We start from the raw sequence: 14,674 nt of genomic DNA on the forward strand, positions 1-14,674 counted from the left end.
GACCAAAAGTTGTAGTCAGTCTGTGCCCAGGTGGCTAATGTTCCCATTTCACACTCCTCTGTTTTACTTACAAAGGATGGGGGGAGCCGGTGTAGGCTGCCGTGTCCTCTCAGGTGACCTCAGAGCTGGGCGCCTGTTCACAGCTATACACAAAACAGGCTGCCCTCCTGCTCTGGTGAGGGACGGCTGGGACAGGCGTGAGCCTGCTCCTCTTGTCGGGGTGCTTCTGGGGTCCTGGCTCTCGCCAGGTGCCTTACACCTTCCTCTCTGATAACCTTGGCAGCCATGCTAGGAGGCCGGTAGTGTTGCTCAGGGATGTTGGCTGCTTGGCCCGGCCTACTATCTGGTAAGGAAAAGCACCAGGGTCGGGCCCGACTCTAAACTCTGTGCTTGTGCCCCTGTCCACCGCTGAGGCACCCGGAGAGTGGACGGCCGCTCCTCTGACCAGATACACTAGGAAGGGGCAGCGCCATCTTGCAGGGCGTTTGGTCTCAGCCGACCTGCTTCTCATAGTTCCTGCCTGAGTGTTCGCAGGGACTTGATGATAGCCTTAGGAGATCATTCTAGGATAGCCAGAAAATGGTTTGTGATGACTCTGCTCTTCTCCAGAAATGACTGCCGAATATGCCTGCACAAGGAAACAGTTCAACAAGAACCTCAGCGAATTTGGATTAATTCAGGTACTGAAGTTGTGGGTGCTGCGTGTGTTGGTTTCACGTGTGGGCGTTACACGTATGCTTTCGTGGTCTGTACTGGGGACTCTCGTGCAGCGGTTCGGAAGATGGCGAGATAACGTGCCTCCCTGTTCAGGATGCCGGGGCTTGGTTCTCTTGGGCACCGAGGCTTTGGCCTTAATTGCCTTCTCTGCTGGCTGGCACATCTGGGTCTCAGCACATGCAAATTGTTTCTTGATTGTGTTTTTTTCTGAACACCCCAGGAAAAGTTTGCCCTGATGGCTCAGAAGGCTTATGTAATGGAAAGTATGGCCTACCTCACCGCAGGGATGCTGGACCGACCAGGGTTTCCTGACTGCTCCATCGAGGCTGCCATGGTGAAGGTAATCCCCGCACAGCCCGGGAGAGAGCAAGAACAGCTCCTTAGCTGTGGCCTTTCAGACCCAGTGTTGGCCTGCCACCTTCCTCTTCTCTTTAGCTGATAGGCCAGTTTATCATCGACCCAGTATCTGTGGTGTCCCCACCATGTGCCAGGTACCGCCCTAGGATGCACGTGGAGAGACCAGGATAGCATAGGAGAAGCAGCAAAGAACAGTGCCCAGTTGAGTGCGTTTCTAGGACAGGTCAGTGTCTCCTGAGCACAGTTTGTGCCAAGTTGTCTCCGGTCTGTAGCAGAGAGAGAAAAATCTAGGCCACGTATGTAATTTCACGTCAGTATAAAACAGCAGCCAAGCTTTCTTAGGACTTTTGTTGTGAGTGTTCAGCCTTCCTGTTTTTTGGGTAAATACTGGAGTTTTCAGTACCTTCATTTTGGGGAGGGGGGTGGTGAGGAGTGTCTTTTTTTTTTTTTTTTTTTAAGCTCCAGTATAAAAGAGGCATCCCTGGTTCAGGAGAAGTGGTGAGAGGAGCTCAGAGGAGAGACCATGCAGTGTCTCGAGGTGCTTTAGAGGCACCGTCAGTAGGTCTCTGTGCCAGGCACTTTGCATTCACTGTGCCCCCTCATCCTTCACCGACAGCCAGACACAGGGACGGCCCCTGGACGCAGCCCCTGCCCAGAGGCTGAGCTCCCAGCCGAGCAGGACAGTGACTCTGCTGTCTGGGTGCTCACGTGTGGACAGACGTGTCTTTGTGTCACCCACAGCCGGGTGTCGGGCCAAGCAGCTCGCGTGCAGAGGGGCAAGCTGTGGGTGAAAGGGCCTGGGCGGGCAGGGTCGGGCCTCGTGGAGGAGGACAGGAGATTCCTCTGTGGAAGGTGTAGAGTGGCCCCTTCCACTGTAAGGAAGCCTCAGAGGTAGGAGGAGTCACGGTGAGTGGGGGCCCAGAGCTGGCCATTGTGATCCAGGAAGCAAAGGACTTGCCTGAGGCCTCCCCGGGAGATTGCATCGGGGCTGCTACAGGGTCGGTCTCATCCTAGAGACCAGTTCTCCGTGCCCAGTCACCCCGCCCTGGCTAAGGCCCCCTCGTGGAAGGGACTCGGCCCTGCCGCCCCCGTGCTGACCGTGTCCTGGGTCTGTGGCAGGTGTTCAGCTCAGAGTGTGCCTGGCAGTGCGTGAGCGAGGCGCTGCAGATCCTCGGGGGCTCAGGCTACATGAGGGACTACCCGTACGAGCGCATGCTGCGTGACGCCCGCATCCTGCTCATCTTCGAGGTGAGTGCCCGCCACTCCGCCCCCCACCACCCACCCTGAGCGCTCTCGTTTGTCCCTCCTCACAGAGCCCCTTCCCCAGGCGTGGAGGGGAGGCCAAGGGGCCAAGCAAGGGCCTCTTCCGAGCCTGCCACTTCCGTTGGCTATGTTGAGACAAGCAGAGATCTCATGGGAGGGCCTGGTTCTGCCTCCAGGGCTCTCTCTGGGTCTGGGTTTCCTTCTCTAGGTATTGAAGCAGCTGAGGGTACTCTCCATGGGCTTCCCCAGCCCTGACCGCTCCCTCTCTAATTACTGCCTCCTTCCATGGGCTCACAAGCCTAAAGAGGGACTTCAGTGAGTGGGGAGAGGCTGAGTGGGGTAAGGAAAGGGGATGTGGGGGCCGCCGAGAAGCTCTCGGGGAGCTCATGGTCTGACTGCACGGCCAAACTAGTGCAGTGAGGGCCTGAGGTGCCCCTCCCCCTAGAGCAGCTGAAGTCTCAGGAAGCAAGTGCACTGGGCCCCTGGCGGCAGAAACAACTTGGGCCTGGCCTAGGGGAGGGTGGTTTGGGCCAGGCACAGGAGATGGAGTATGCCAGGCCCAGACAGGGCCTTGCCTGCCAGCACTAGGTAGAGTAAGCAAACCTTTGTGGGAGCAGCGGATAGTCCTGGTTGTGGGGAGCTGGGGCAGAAGGTAGATAAGAAGGAGAGGCAAGTAGCCAGGCTGTGGAGGACCGTGGCCAATAAGCAGAGTCTGGATGTTACTGTGAAGGTGCTGGAAGCCGTCAGAGGTTTCTGGGCAGGGAGTGACTCGGGTACATTCCCGTTGTGGGAGATTCCCTGGGGCTGACATTGGGGGTGGGTTGCAGAGGTGAGACCAGAGGCCGGGTGCCTGCAGCAGAAGAGAGAAGTTGAGTCCAGAGGCTGTGGAGATGGATGGGATTTCAGGATGCACGCAGGCTGTAAGAGAGGCAGGCCCATGGACCAGGCTCGGAGCCTGAACAATTGGTGTGGTTTCTGAAGGGCCACCTTCAGACCACGTGCAGGTGGGGCCCCGCTCCTGGGCTACCAACTGAGGGGAAGGCCTCAGGGTGTGCTCCCCATATCCCAGCCCCTGTGGTCCTCTTTCTTAGAAGAGGACCCTTCTTCTAAGGATACACAGGATGTGACCAGCCTGAAGTCACGAGTCCCAAGGGCACGGGGATGCATCGCATCCCTGCTGCCCCAGGAATGCTTCTTCCGAGGCCCCGTTCCCTCGGCCTGGTTGAATTCAATCCTGTGTGACTGGGTGGGGCAGAAGCTCTGAGGGGCACGGACCCCTCGGTGCGAAGCAAATGCTCTAGTCTAGACTGCAAGACGGGGCATGGCTTGGCCTGCAGTCCTCCAAGCTCTCCTTCCTCTCCCATGGGAGTCTCCCGTCCATGGCTCAGCCTGGCTGTAGCGCTCAGTGCCCCATGCTGGCTGTGTGACCCGCAACCCCACTGGCTCCCTGAGATAATCCCGGGGAGTAAGTGGTGTGCATGGGCACAGCAGCAGGTACTGACACCTGGTACTCGGGCACGGTCGGAGGCTGCCCTGAGGAATCTGGTGGTGCCCACACAGCACTTGCTGCGCCCTGGGCATCAGCATCCCTCCCCACTGGGGAAAGTGGCTTCTCTCATAAAGAAGCCAAAGTAGAGGCTTGGAGAAAGGAATGACTCCTGTGCAGTTGGTCATAGAGAATTGGTGGGTCCCTAGGGAGGCCATGGTTCTCTGGTCAGCCCGCAACTCCTCCCCATGGAGGTGGTAGCCAGCGTGTTGCCCTGACCCTCAGATCACAGCCCTGCTCCCTTTGTGAGGCTGCTTCCAAAAACGGCAGCTTCTGTAGCACTGACAGATGGGCAGTGGTGTGGCCTACCCAGTCACGTGCACAGCACAGGCAAGGCTATCCCGAGGGGGCAGCCTCTGACCTCCATACTGCTGGCCACAGGGAACCAACGAGATTCTCCGGATGTACATTGCCCTGACGGGCCTGCAGCACGCTGGTCGCATCCTGACCGCAAGGATCAAGTAGGTGCCAGCCCCACTGTCTGCTCCTCGGGTCCCACCTGCCCATCAGAGGCCCATCCCAGGGCATCTGGAGGAGGGAGGCCGCCCTGTCCCGGTGAAGCCATGCAGTGCTCAGCTCAGTCGCAGGCTGGCTGGAGGAAGGGAAGGGGACAGGAGCCTTGAAATTAAAAGCTGGGCTCCAGAGCTTGGCCTGCACCTGCAAGTGACGGGAGGGTCCGCTGCCTCAGGAAGTCACGGGCCGCCTCCACTGGCAGCTCCTGCCTCCCACACTGCAGGGAGCTGTGTTCTCAGAACCTAGGGAATGAGAGGTACCCCTCAGGTGCTGGGCTCCCAGGCTAACAGGAGACCACTTCCTTCTCTCCCTCATGGCTCCCCTGGACCCCCGTCATGGGCTCAGAGCAATTAGAAATCACTGCTGGAACCCCGTACGGGTTGCTGAGACTATTTGCAGACTCCTTAACCCGAGAGCACCTGGGGGCCGGCTGTGACTGCTGCTTGTGGAGAGAACTCGTGTGGCTCCACTCAGAGGGACCAGCTGCTCTCTGACAGGCGTGCAGCAGGCCCAGGCCAGGGCGGGTGGCATGTAGGTCTTGAGTAGGTCCCTTTAATGCCTTGGATAGTCCTAGGGAAGAGGTGCCCTGCAGTTCTGGTGTGCCACTAGGGACCCTGTTGCTGGGCAGTGGAAACCAGCAGTGGGGCCTGAGTTCGTGGGGCCATGGGCTTTCTGCAGTGAGCTTAAACGGGGCAATGTGAGCACTGTCATTGAGACCATCAGCCAGAAGCTTCGAGACTCCGTGGGCCGAACCGTGAACATGGGGCTGACAGGGAAGCTGGGAGCTGTGCACCCCAGTGTCGCGGTGAGTGGGCACAGCTGTCATACCCCCCATCTGGGTGCCCTTCCGGGGGATGTCCCTTTCCAGAGGGCTGTGCCCAGGGCGTTGGGGAAGATGGCCCCTGCCTGGTAGCAGAGCCTGGGCCCCAGAGCCCCAGCCGTGCCGTGTCTGGGTAGGATGGGCACCATGGGGAGGGGACACTGAGCAGTGACTCCTCTGACACTCCTCTGACATACTAGGACAGCGCCAGCAAGCTTGAGGAGAATGTGTATTACTTTGGCCGCACTGTGGAGACATTACTGCTCCGCTTTGGCAAGGTACCTGGGCCCCTGCCAGGTCTGGGGAGGGCAGGCCCCCTCCGACTTGGGAGCCAGGGAGATGGGCTGTCTGAAGTGTCCGCCTTTGGGACCAGGCCTAGAAAGAAATCTTGGTCACCATGGAGGCATGGGGTGGGGCTGGCTGTGCCAGGGGCCACTTGGGTGGGTGCCTTCCAGGCAGAGAGAGGCTCCTTAGAGCCCAAATCTAGGGCTGTTGCTGCTCCCGGTGACATGAAGCACAGTAAGCACCAGCCTGTGTCTCAGTTTCCTGGGACCTGGTCTCACCTTGACCCCTGCCCAAACTGAGACGGAAGGGAAAACCGGGCAACCGGTGAGCCAGCCTCCCCCAACCCAAAGGGAGAGGCTGTGTTAGGCATGAATTGAGGCTTGGAGGTGGGTGAAGATGTGCCCAGGGAGGGAGGTCATGGGTGGCGAGCCTCCACCCTGGGCTCTGTGCTCCCAGACCATCGTGGAGGAGCAGATGATCCTAAAGCGGGTGGCTAACATCCTCATCAATCTGTACGGCATGACGGCGGTGCTGTCGCGGGCCAGCCGCTCCATCCGAGTGGGGCTCCCCAACCATGACCATGAGGTAAGTCTCCCTGCCCGCTTAATCCTCTGAACTTTAATGAGGCCAGTGGTTGGAGGAGGGTGTCAGCGAGCGGCATGACCCAGTCAAGGAGTCTTAGGAGCGAGGGACTGGGCAGGTCAAAGGCCTCAGCCCGGTAGTGGTCCAGGAGGCTGCTGGTTTGCTGAGTTGTGGCCGTGGCCCGCACTGGTGGTCAGCTCTGAGGAGGAGGTCTGTGCTGCTCAGGACACAGGGCTACTCCCTTTTGTCTTCCTACCTGAGGGAAGAGGAGTGGGTGAGTGAGGAGGGTCCCAAAGCTGTGCCCTCCTCCGGCTGCCTTCTTTACCCTGCCCAAGGGGCCGGATGCCGTAACTGAGCACCTGCCGTATGCATTGTCCCACAATAGCCTGTGGGCACTAGGATTATGATGGCCTTCCTGCCACAGAGGAAACTAAGGCTCAGAGTGTCGCATAATTAGCTAACTAGTTGGGTCAGGGCTGGAATTAGAATAACGACTCTGGCTCCTGAGCAAGGCCTTTTGACTCCAGCCAAGCTGCTTAGTTTGGCTGATGGAGTTCCTTAAAGCTCACACACCAGAAAGGGGTGCCCTATGTCATCTCTAGGTCTCTATGTCAACTCTTTAACCTTGGTTCTGGCAGGTTCTCCTGGCCAACATATTCTGTGCCGAAGCTTATTACCAGAATCTCTTCACCCTGTCCCAGCTGGACAAGTGTAAGTAGGGTGGCCTTGGGGGTGGGAGGGGAGGGTCTAATTCCAGGTGACTGTTGATGGTGAGCTGCTCCTGGCCCCTGTCAGGCTCCCAGGGCCTGCTGGCTGTTCACCAACCTCTCCCTTGAGTGACAGAGGGTCAACTGGGCTGGCCTGCCGGGCAGGAGCAAAGGCTGTCAGAGTCCCCACGGGTGTCTGCCCAGCATGCCTAGCCCCAGTCTGGCAGCTGCCTAGTGAAGGTTTGCAAAGGCAGGCAGCGTTTTACCTGCCTCTTCACCCCCTGCACTCCGGGGAAAATCAGTCTGCCTTCTAGCAGAACTCCCAGGCTTTGGCTCATGCAGCTGTTGGTCTGGAATGCTCCTCTTCTACTGTAGCCACTTGGCCAAGTCTGGGAACACCCGGCTCATAGTCTTCTTCTGACCCTTATGGTCATTTGGCCTCAAGGCTCTGTGTCACGTGTCCCCTGCAGAGCCCACCCCTGTTGCCAAGTGACGGAGGAGAGGAGCCCGTGATCGTGTACAGCTCCTGGCCCTGGGTGCTGGCATGTCTGTTACGTGCTGTGGAGGGAGACACGCTTGCTCCTCTGGCAGGCTTGCCTGGGGAAAGGGTCCTTCTCCAGCCCCTGCTCCCACAAGATCCAGGGTTCTTCGGGGTTACCAGGATGAACCCTTTGGTTTATGGGATGAAGCCCCTCTCCCTCCTTTCTCCCTGCAGCCAGAATCACCTCCTTGGGGGTTTGGAGGAAGAGGGTCACCTTCAGGACTCCCTTCACAGTGGGTGGGCTGTTCTTTGAAAAAAAAAAAAAAGTTCCAGGAATATTTCTGTTATCACAAATCTATTCTTTTTTCCTCCCAGATTCTCCAGAAAATCTAGATGAACAGATTAAGAAAGTGTCCGAGCAAGTCCTAGAGAAGCGAGCTTACATCTGTGCCCACCCCCTGGAAAGGACGTCCTGAAGCAAGAGGACAGTGTTCCTTGCTGCCCCCAAGCCATGGCCCGTCGCTGGACAACTCTTTCTCCAGAAGGTGGAGGACTTGGGGTTTTTTACAAGTGGAACCGTTTCTTCCCAGTCTATACCAAAAGGGCCTTCTCCTGGCCTCAAGGCACCTCTTTAGGCTTTGCCCTGCAGGCCCTGCTGCTTGACCTGATCCCAGGTGCTGAAGAAACGGAGAGAAGGCAGTTGGTGACACCTGGGATTTGAGGGGCTTCTGCTAGTTTAGTGGGAGACATCACTGCCTGTGGCACGAGGCTGGCGGGGACCTGTTTCGGGCTTGGGGAGCTGCTTCTGCCGGACCACACATTCTTCTGGTGGGCTGTGCGTTCTCCAAGAAACCACCTGCCAACTGTGTACGTGGAACGTATACACTTAAAACATATACTGGGAACTAACGAAAACCAGGAAACGTAGTTTGTGTTTCAGCCTTTGCCGCACTGGTCACGTTTTTCCTCAGAGCCCTGGGATCCCCCCTCTGGTGATGGCCTCCAGTTCCTTTGTGTTCACCCCGCAGGAAGAGGAAGGCCCTGAATGCTGAGGGGCAGGTGCCCAGGCCACAATGCTCCAGGGAGTACCAAGTCCCTGTCTCTGGGCTTTCTCGGGTGATGGGTGAAAACCATATGGTCGGCTGCATGACAGCATATGCTGTTTCTTGCCTGGGGCCTGTCTCCTGTCTCTATAGATGTTGGCCTTCACTCTTGAAGGGGGGACAAAAAGGAATCTTGAGGTGACACTAATAGACCTTTGCATTTCTCTAGACTCTTTTCTGATGTTGTTAGCCAGATGCCTTGGTCCCTGCGTGCTCACACTGGCACGCTTCCAGGCTTCACCTCGTCCTGAGAAGTTTGGGGCTCCAGAAAGCCCTCTTTGGCCATCACCTGGAGGTGGGAGGAGGCGGCCAGGCCCTTCCCTTTCCCTTCAAGTCAGTCTGTGCGGACGGCTGGCCTGAGCACTCCACCAGGGTTTGGGGAACTAATCTTCAAGAGGTAAAAGTTTACAAATCTTGTGACATTGGACGCGACTTTCCAGTGAAACTTGACGTTCTTAGTGTTTTGTTCGCAGGGAAGCATTCTGTACAAAATGGAGAGTACTAACCTTCTAGTATAGTGCCAGGACCGGAGGCTGCATGGAGCACCTTTGCCAGGGAAGCATCTGTTCAGACCTCCCGCCCCGAGGGCAGTCCTCGGGAAAGGGGGCTTCACTGTAGGCCTGGAGTCATGGTCGCCCCTGGAAGCAGCTGGTTCTCTGCATCCAGCTGAGTTTCAAAGGCTGGGGCCCCTGGTTCAAATCTCCCTTTCCCACCTGCCGTTTCCGAGTTTTCCTTAAACACATTGTGGGGAGGAGAGGCCCCAGCGTGCGTCTGTGGCCTGCTGTCAGCTGGCACTGGCTACCAACCGCACCCAGGGAACGTGGCTTGGGAAGGCCTGCAGTGGGGCCTGGCATCGCTGGGCCGGGCCAGGAGACCTTCACGCAGCCCCAGAGCCTGTTCTGGAGGGAGGCGGCAAGGGCCAGACAGGAGGGTGGCCAATTTCAGCAGCCTGCCAGCATTTCCTCCTGTTTTCTCAGAGCTGTTACCCACTGCCCTCGGGGCTTGCGGGAAGAAAGAAATCCATTTTATCTATCTGGTCTAGCTTTCTGAGAAAGGTTTCTCTGGCAAACCAGAGAGGAGTTTCTCTCTCCTCTCTCTCCCTGAGCAAAGGCTCTGGCAACGAACAAGTCTGGATTCTCTGTTAACCTGTAAATGAGGCCCATCTTCATAAACAGGGTGAGAGGGACCCATGCTCCTAGGCTCCCTCCCTCCCTCCCCCAGAGAGGGATGGCAGCATCTTGGAATAGGAAGGGAGTCAGAAGGTCCCAGAGGTGCCCAGAGCCCCTGCCCCCAGCCGCTGGCCAGGCATCCAGTCCTGGGTAATGTGTGTTGGGGCTCAGAAAACCCTTAGACCTATCTTCCAACTTCTGCATTTTGTAAGAAACCAGACCCAGAGCAGTGAAGCGACTTGCCCAACGTCACACAGCAAGTTAGCATGACAGCTGGAATTAGAATCCAGGGCCCCTGAGTTTTCACCCAGCCCGCTAACGCCAAACCCAAATCTGACTCTCAGAAAGTCTGGGCAGCTAAAGCGAAATGGATCCTGCCACAAACACACAGCAACAGAGTTCCCAACTGCCCATGGCATCGGGAGGCTCGGCCCCGCAAAGGCCTCTTACCTATTCTGGGCTTTAGCACTGGAGAAGGGGGCAGCTCGAAGAAAAGTGGTGGCTTCCCGTACAGGTCAAAGTCCTGGTGGCGCCGGTCCCACGTCCACCTCCTTCGATCCAGAAGGTTAGTGAGCGGTGTGTTTTCCCTCCACTCCTATGTGGAGAACGGCACAGTAAGTTAGGAGGGAGGTTCCTGTGCACACCCCGCCTGAGGCCCTACTCCTCCCCCCACCCCGTGGACCTCGTTCAGCTCTGTGACCATGCCAACGGGCGGCAGCCTGATGTGACGGTCGCTTTCGGTGCTTTTGTGAAGCCCTGTCAGTTGGAATCCGTTGGCCGTGAGCCAGGCCTGGCGGGATTGCTTCTTGGCTTTCTTTTCCTCTTCCTCAGAGTCCTGGGGCTCCACCATGGCTGAGAGGTAATTCTGGGAGTACGTGAACCTCTTCCTTGGCTCCTAGAAACGAGGGGCAGACACGAGGGTAGAAGGGCTGGTAACAGACACGGACGGGGCCGACTAGCCCTCCAGTCTCAAGCAGGTATCAGAAACGGCAGCATAGGGGGGACAGAATGACAGTCCCTGACAACCAGACCTCCAGAGTAACTGAACCGTGAGGGTGGCGTGGGTGTTCTCGACGGAAGCAGCCCTCTTCTAAAGGTCATGTGCTGGCAGCCTCAGCCAAGGCTTTTCCTTCGGGGTGACGGCGACAAGAGCTCTCTAGGGAAGGCAAGGTCTCCGCACTTGTGTGCAGACAGGTGCCTGGGAGCACGTGTTGAGGATCGCTTGGCTCTCCCACGTGTGGAGGATTCACGTGTAGCATGGGAACAGAACACCTCTCCCTCCGGGGTGCGACCCCCCCCCCCCCGCCGTCTCCTTCCCCTCACTGGTTGACTCTCTTGTGCACGTCGGAGAGTGACTGCTGACCTCCAGGCAGCATGGTCACGAGAGGAGAGGGTTCACCGGGTTAGCTGTTACTCTGGAGTGCAAGCATCCACTGCCTCCCTCTCTGGGCCTCTCACCTTGGCCATCTCTCGATACAGCTCCTTCTTGGCAAGCTGTGTGGAATTCAGGGTCTGGATGCTGTAGTTATAAACCGCGTCTTTGGCAGGCGCTGCGATTCTGATCACCTTCACCACAGACTTCGGAGGCTTCTTGCCGACCTGGTAGACCCCGGCAATATTTTTCTGAAGAAAGAGACACGAGTTACAACCCGCACACAGGCCCCTCGACACCAGCTGCCAGCTTGTGTGAAGCAAGTGGACCCCTGGGACATGGCTGTGGTTCAGGTGTCACTTCCTGAGCACGAGGGCGGCCATTCCATCCCAGAACACTGCCAGAGGGCCATCAGGTCCAACGCCTCACCGTCCGGGGTGGAACTCAGGACCAGAAAGGAGACTGGTGTAAGTAAGGTCAACGTGACTGGAACACAGCACCCAGCCACGGAGAGAATTTGTGGCTCAGATGGCCAGAAGTGGGAGAAGCTTCAGGTTTTCGTGGTATATACCATCCTTGCCCGTGGTCACCTTTCAGTGCTGACTACATAGGGAGCATCCCCGTCTCTCCAGAGCCCCATGATGGTTTGTCAGCTCCCTTTGTGAGTGAAAACAGCAGTGAGGAAAGAGAACAGTGCAGGGAAAGGTGGCGGGGCCCCAAGAGGAAGCTGCACACATAGCCTGCCCTTCACTTGCCTGTGCACCTCCAGCAAAGTCACCATCTTTTGCTTTGAAGGAACTTTTTTTCTTAACCGAAGATGGTGACCTTGACTCACATACTAACCACTACTTCAGGCCAAGCCCCAGTGTCTTAGTCTCTGAGCAGTTTCTGTAAGAGAAAGCAAAGTAACCAAGGGAAAGATTAAATAAATCTGTGACTCAGACACGAAGGAAAGGTCAAGGCGGTAGGACCCGCATGGCTGAGAGCAACAGGGACTGAAGGCAAAGGCAGGCCACACGTCATCGGGTGAGGGACAAAACTCTTGCCTTGGAGCACCTTCCAGATGACCGTGCCAGACGGGCCATCTGAGCTAGGACCCTGTGGTGGCACACACATGGCTTCGTCAGAGCACTGAGTATTTGGTCCAGTTTTTCCAGTGGGAGGGTTGGTCAGAAAGAGTCAGTCTGTGTTAATAAAAGTGCAAGTCCTCAGACCTGAGGGAGACTGCTTCTTCCTTTTATGATACTTCCTGGAGTTTGAGGTTGAAGTTCCAACCAAAAGAGATTACGTGAGGTCAAAAGAGTGGTCAACGGTGTTTCTGGACGCCTGGCGTTCTCTGCCCTGGGGGTGGAGGCTGCAGGGAAAGTTGGACTCTTCAGCCAAAGTAACTAGATGCCTGAGGAGAAGGACCAGTATCTAAGACCAGAGGCACAAACTGAACTGAAGCCAAGCTATTGGAAGGGATGGGATAAAAATTTATCGTACGTGCAGTCCTAAAAGCGGCAGACGAAAGAAACAAATATTGGGGGCAAAACACGAGAGTTGAGATCAGGGGCGCGGGCTAGTGAGACGCCGCAGAGTGAACTCGTGAACTGGAATCCAGGCTCAGACAGCAAGCCTGAGTTTAGGGAATGGGAACCAAACTCAAAATGTGTGAATAACAGAAGCCCCAAAAGGAAGGGGGAAACGGGAATCGGAACTTTTAAGAAAGCAGGAACATCAGGATAGATCAGGAAACTTCCAAGCCTGGACACACTGTTCATGAAGTGTGAGACCCCAAGAGACAGCAGGCCACCTGTGAAGGGAAAAGTACCAGACTGACCTCAGATTCTACAAGAGCAGGAAACAAGGTGGAGAACTTGAACCTAGGACTGTACATTAGTTGAGTGTGTCAGGTGTGCAAGGCCTGGGAATTTAGGCAGAGACTTTGAAAATACACTCGGAAGAAAATTCAAAAGGGAGGAGGAAAACCCAAGAGTTTGGACAAAAGTACCAAGTGATGTTTTCTTGTCTAAAAAGGACCAGAAAAGCATAGTAACCTAGAACTGAAATTCTGGAGACTTAATATATAAAAGGGATGGTAAGGTGTGCATAGGAAAAGATAAAAGGAGGGTATTAATATAAAAAGTTTCAGGGGCCGCCTCTGGGTGGCTCAGTCATTTGCGTGTCTGACTCTTGATTTTTGCTCAGGGCATGATCTCACAGTTCATGGGTTCAAGCCCCGTGTTGGGCTCTGCGCTGACAGGCCGCAGCCTGCTTGGGATTTTCTGTCTCTGTGTGCCTCTTCCCCTTTTGCACACACTCTCTCGATCTCAGAATACACTTTAATGAAGTTTCAGAATTCAGTAGGAATTTACAAAAATGAATGTGGTCTTTAGGACAGCCACCTTAGAAACCAAGAATGTGTAACTCTTAAATCTTCGGTCTAACCAAAGAAAGGAAGAATTTAAAAGAAAGTGAGCCTCAAAAGCCTAATCTAACAGTACTCTCAGTAAATGGCTTGTTTGCCAACTGGCAAATATCAGACTCAATTTTTTTTTTTTTTTTTAAGCTAACATGCTGTCTATACAAACTGCTTTAGGAGTGTCTGGCTGGCCCTGTCAGTAAAGCATATATGACTCTTGATCCCAGGGTTGTGAGTTCAAACCCCATGTTGGGTGTAGAGATTACAAAATAAATCTTTTTAAAAAGAATGGCTTTAGACCAAAAGATACAGGGTTACAATTAAAGGGAGGAAGAAGACAAACTAGGCAAAAGGAACCACAAAACCAAGACGAGAAAAACTGGAGTGTCATTTGGAAGACTGGACCACATAATTCAAGATAAAAATCTATCAAGAGGCACAAAAAGACCTTGTATATTGAGAAACAGAGCAAGAAGGTATAACTGTCATGAACATTTGTGCCCCTTAACAATACAGCCTCAAAGTTTATTAAGCAACTGACAGGACTGCAGAGAGAAATGGACGTCTGCTTGACATCACTGGATAGTGATCAAGGAAGTCAGAATTCGAGGGGCAAGAACCTGGAGAGAAGGAGAAAACATTGAATCCTCCCCCACCCACCCTACACAATTTACTCTCAAGGTATTTATTTGCTGATTCCTAAATTGCTCATGAATGAGATGAATGGAGCAGATAAGAACCCAGGCAGAAAAAGCAGCCAAGAGGTTCGGGGCGCCTGGGTGGCTCAGTTGAGCAACCGACTTCAGCTCAGGTCATGATCTCATGGTTCGTGGGTTCGACCCCCCACGTTGGGCTCTGTGCTGACAGCTCAGGGCCTGGAGCCTGCTTGGGATTCTGTGTCTCCCTCCCTCTCTGCCCCTCCCCAACTCATGCTCTGTCTCAGAAATAAACAAAAGACATTAAAAAAAAAAGCTAAGAGGTTCAATGTTCAGCAGGTATTTTGGAAAGTGTCACCCTGCTGGGAAGCAAAAACTGGATTTCAGAGTGTGCCAAGGAGGAAGGCACCTGTTTACACCCTAAGCTTATAGTTGAAAATTCAGAAAATCTGTGCTTAGAAATAAATGCAAACAAGGGATAAGCCTTTTTAGGGGAATTTGTCCTTCATTGGCCTGCTAGAAGAAAATTAAATCCTCTCTGTAGGAAGATACAGTTTTTCCTATACAGTGTTCATTTAAGGAAACACCCCAAGGCAATCTACCAATTCAATATAATCCCTATTAAAATTCGAATGGCATTTTTCACAGAAATAGAACAATTCTAAAAATTTTACCAAACCACAAAAGACCCCAAAGAGC

General features: G+C 54.9%; 2 protein-coding genes across 2 annotated transcripts in view; one reads left to right on the forward strand and one right to left on the reverse strand.

The window, feature by feature from the left end:
• ACAD9 (acyl-CoA dehydrogenase family member 9) overlaps positions 1–8,210 on the forward strand; it is a 46,029-nt gene extending 37,819 nt beyond the window's left edge. Inside the window, exons 10-18 of the mRNA XM_043588244.1 lie at positions 610–680; positions 938–1,057; positions 2,194–2,322; positions 4,265–4,344; positions 5,075–5,201; positions 5,417–5,494; positions 5,958–6,086; positions 6,722–6,794; positions 7,647–8,210. Coding sequence (XP_043444179.1) covers positions 610–680; positions 938–1,057; positions 2,194–2,322; positions 4,265–4,344; positions 5,075–5,201; positions 5,417–5,494; positions 5,958–6,086; positions 6,722–6,794; positions 7,647–7,747 — 908 coding nt within the window. The 3' untranslated portion in view covers positions 7,748–8,210. The remainder of the gene's footprint in view (positions 1–609; positions 681–937; positions 1,058–2,193; positions 2,323–4,264; positions 4,345–5,074; positions 5,202–5,416; positions 5,495–5,957; positions 6,087–6,721; positions 6,795–7,646) is intronic.
• CFAP92 (cilia and flagella associated protein 92 (putative)) overlaps positions 6,226–14,674 on the reverse strand; it is a 71,007-nt gene continuing 62,558 nt past the window's right edge. Inside the window, exons 12-15 of the mRNA XM_043588243.1 lie at positions 11,002–11,166; positions 10,226–10,438; positions 9,994–10,138; positions 6,226–6,339 (exon numbers count right to left, since the gene is read on the reverse strand). Of these exons, the coding sequence (XP_043444178.1) occupies positions 6,305–6,339; positions 9,994–10,138; positions 10,226–10,438; positions 11,002–11,166 (558 nt within the window). The 3' untranslated portion in view covers positions 6,226–6,304. The remainder of the gene's footprint in view (positions 6,340–9,993; positions 10,139–10,225; positions 10,439–11,001; positions 11,167–14,674) is intronic.

This window comes from Prionailurus bengalensis, chromosome A2 (genome assembly GCF_016509475.1).
Source record: "Prionailurus bengalensis isolate Pbe53 chromosome A2, Fcat_Pben_1.1_paternal_pri, whole genome shotgun sequence".
In the NCBI taxonomy this organism is placed as follows: domain Eukaryota; kingdom Metazoa; phylum Chordata; class Mammalia; order Carnivora; family Felidae; genus Prionailurus; species Prionailurus bengalensis.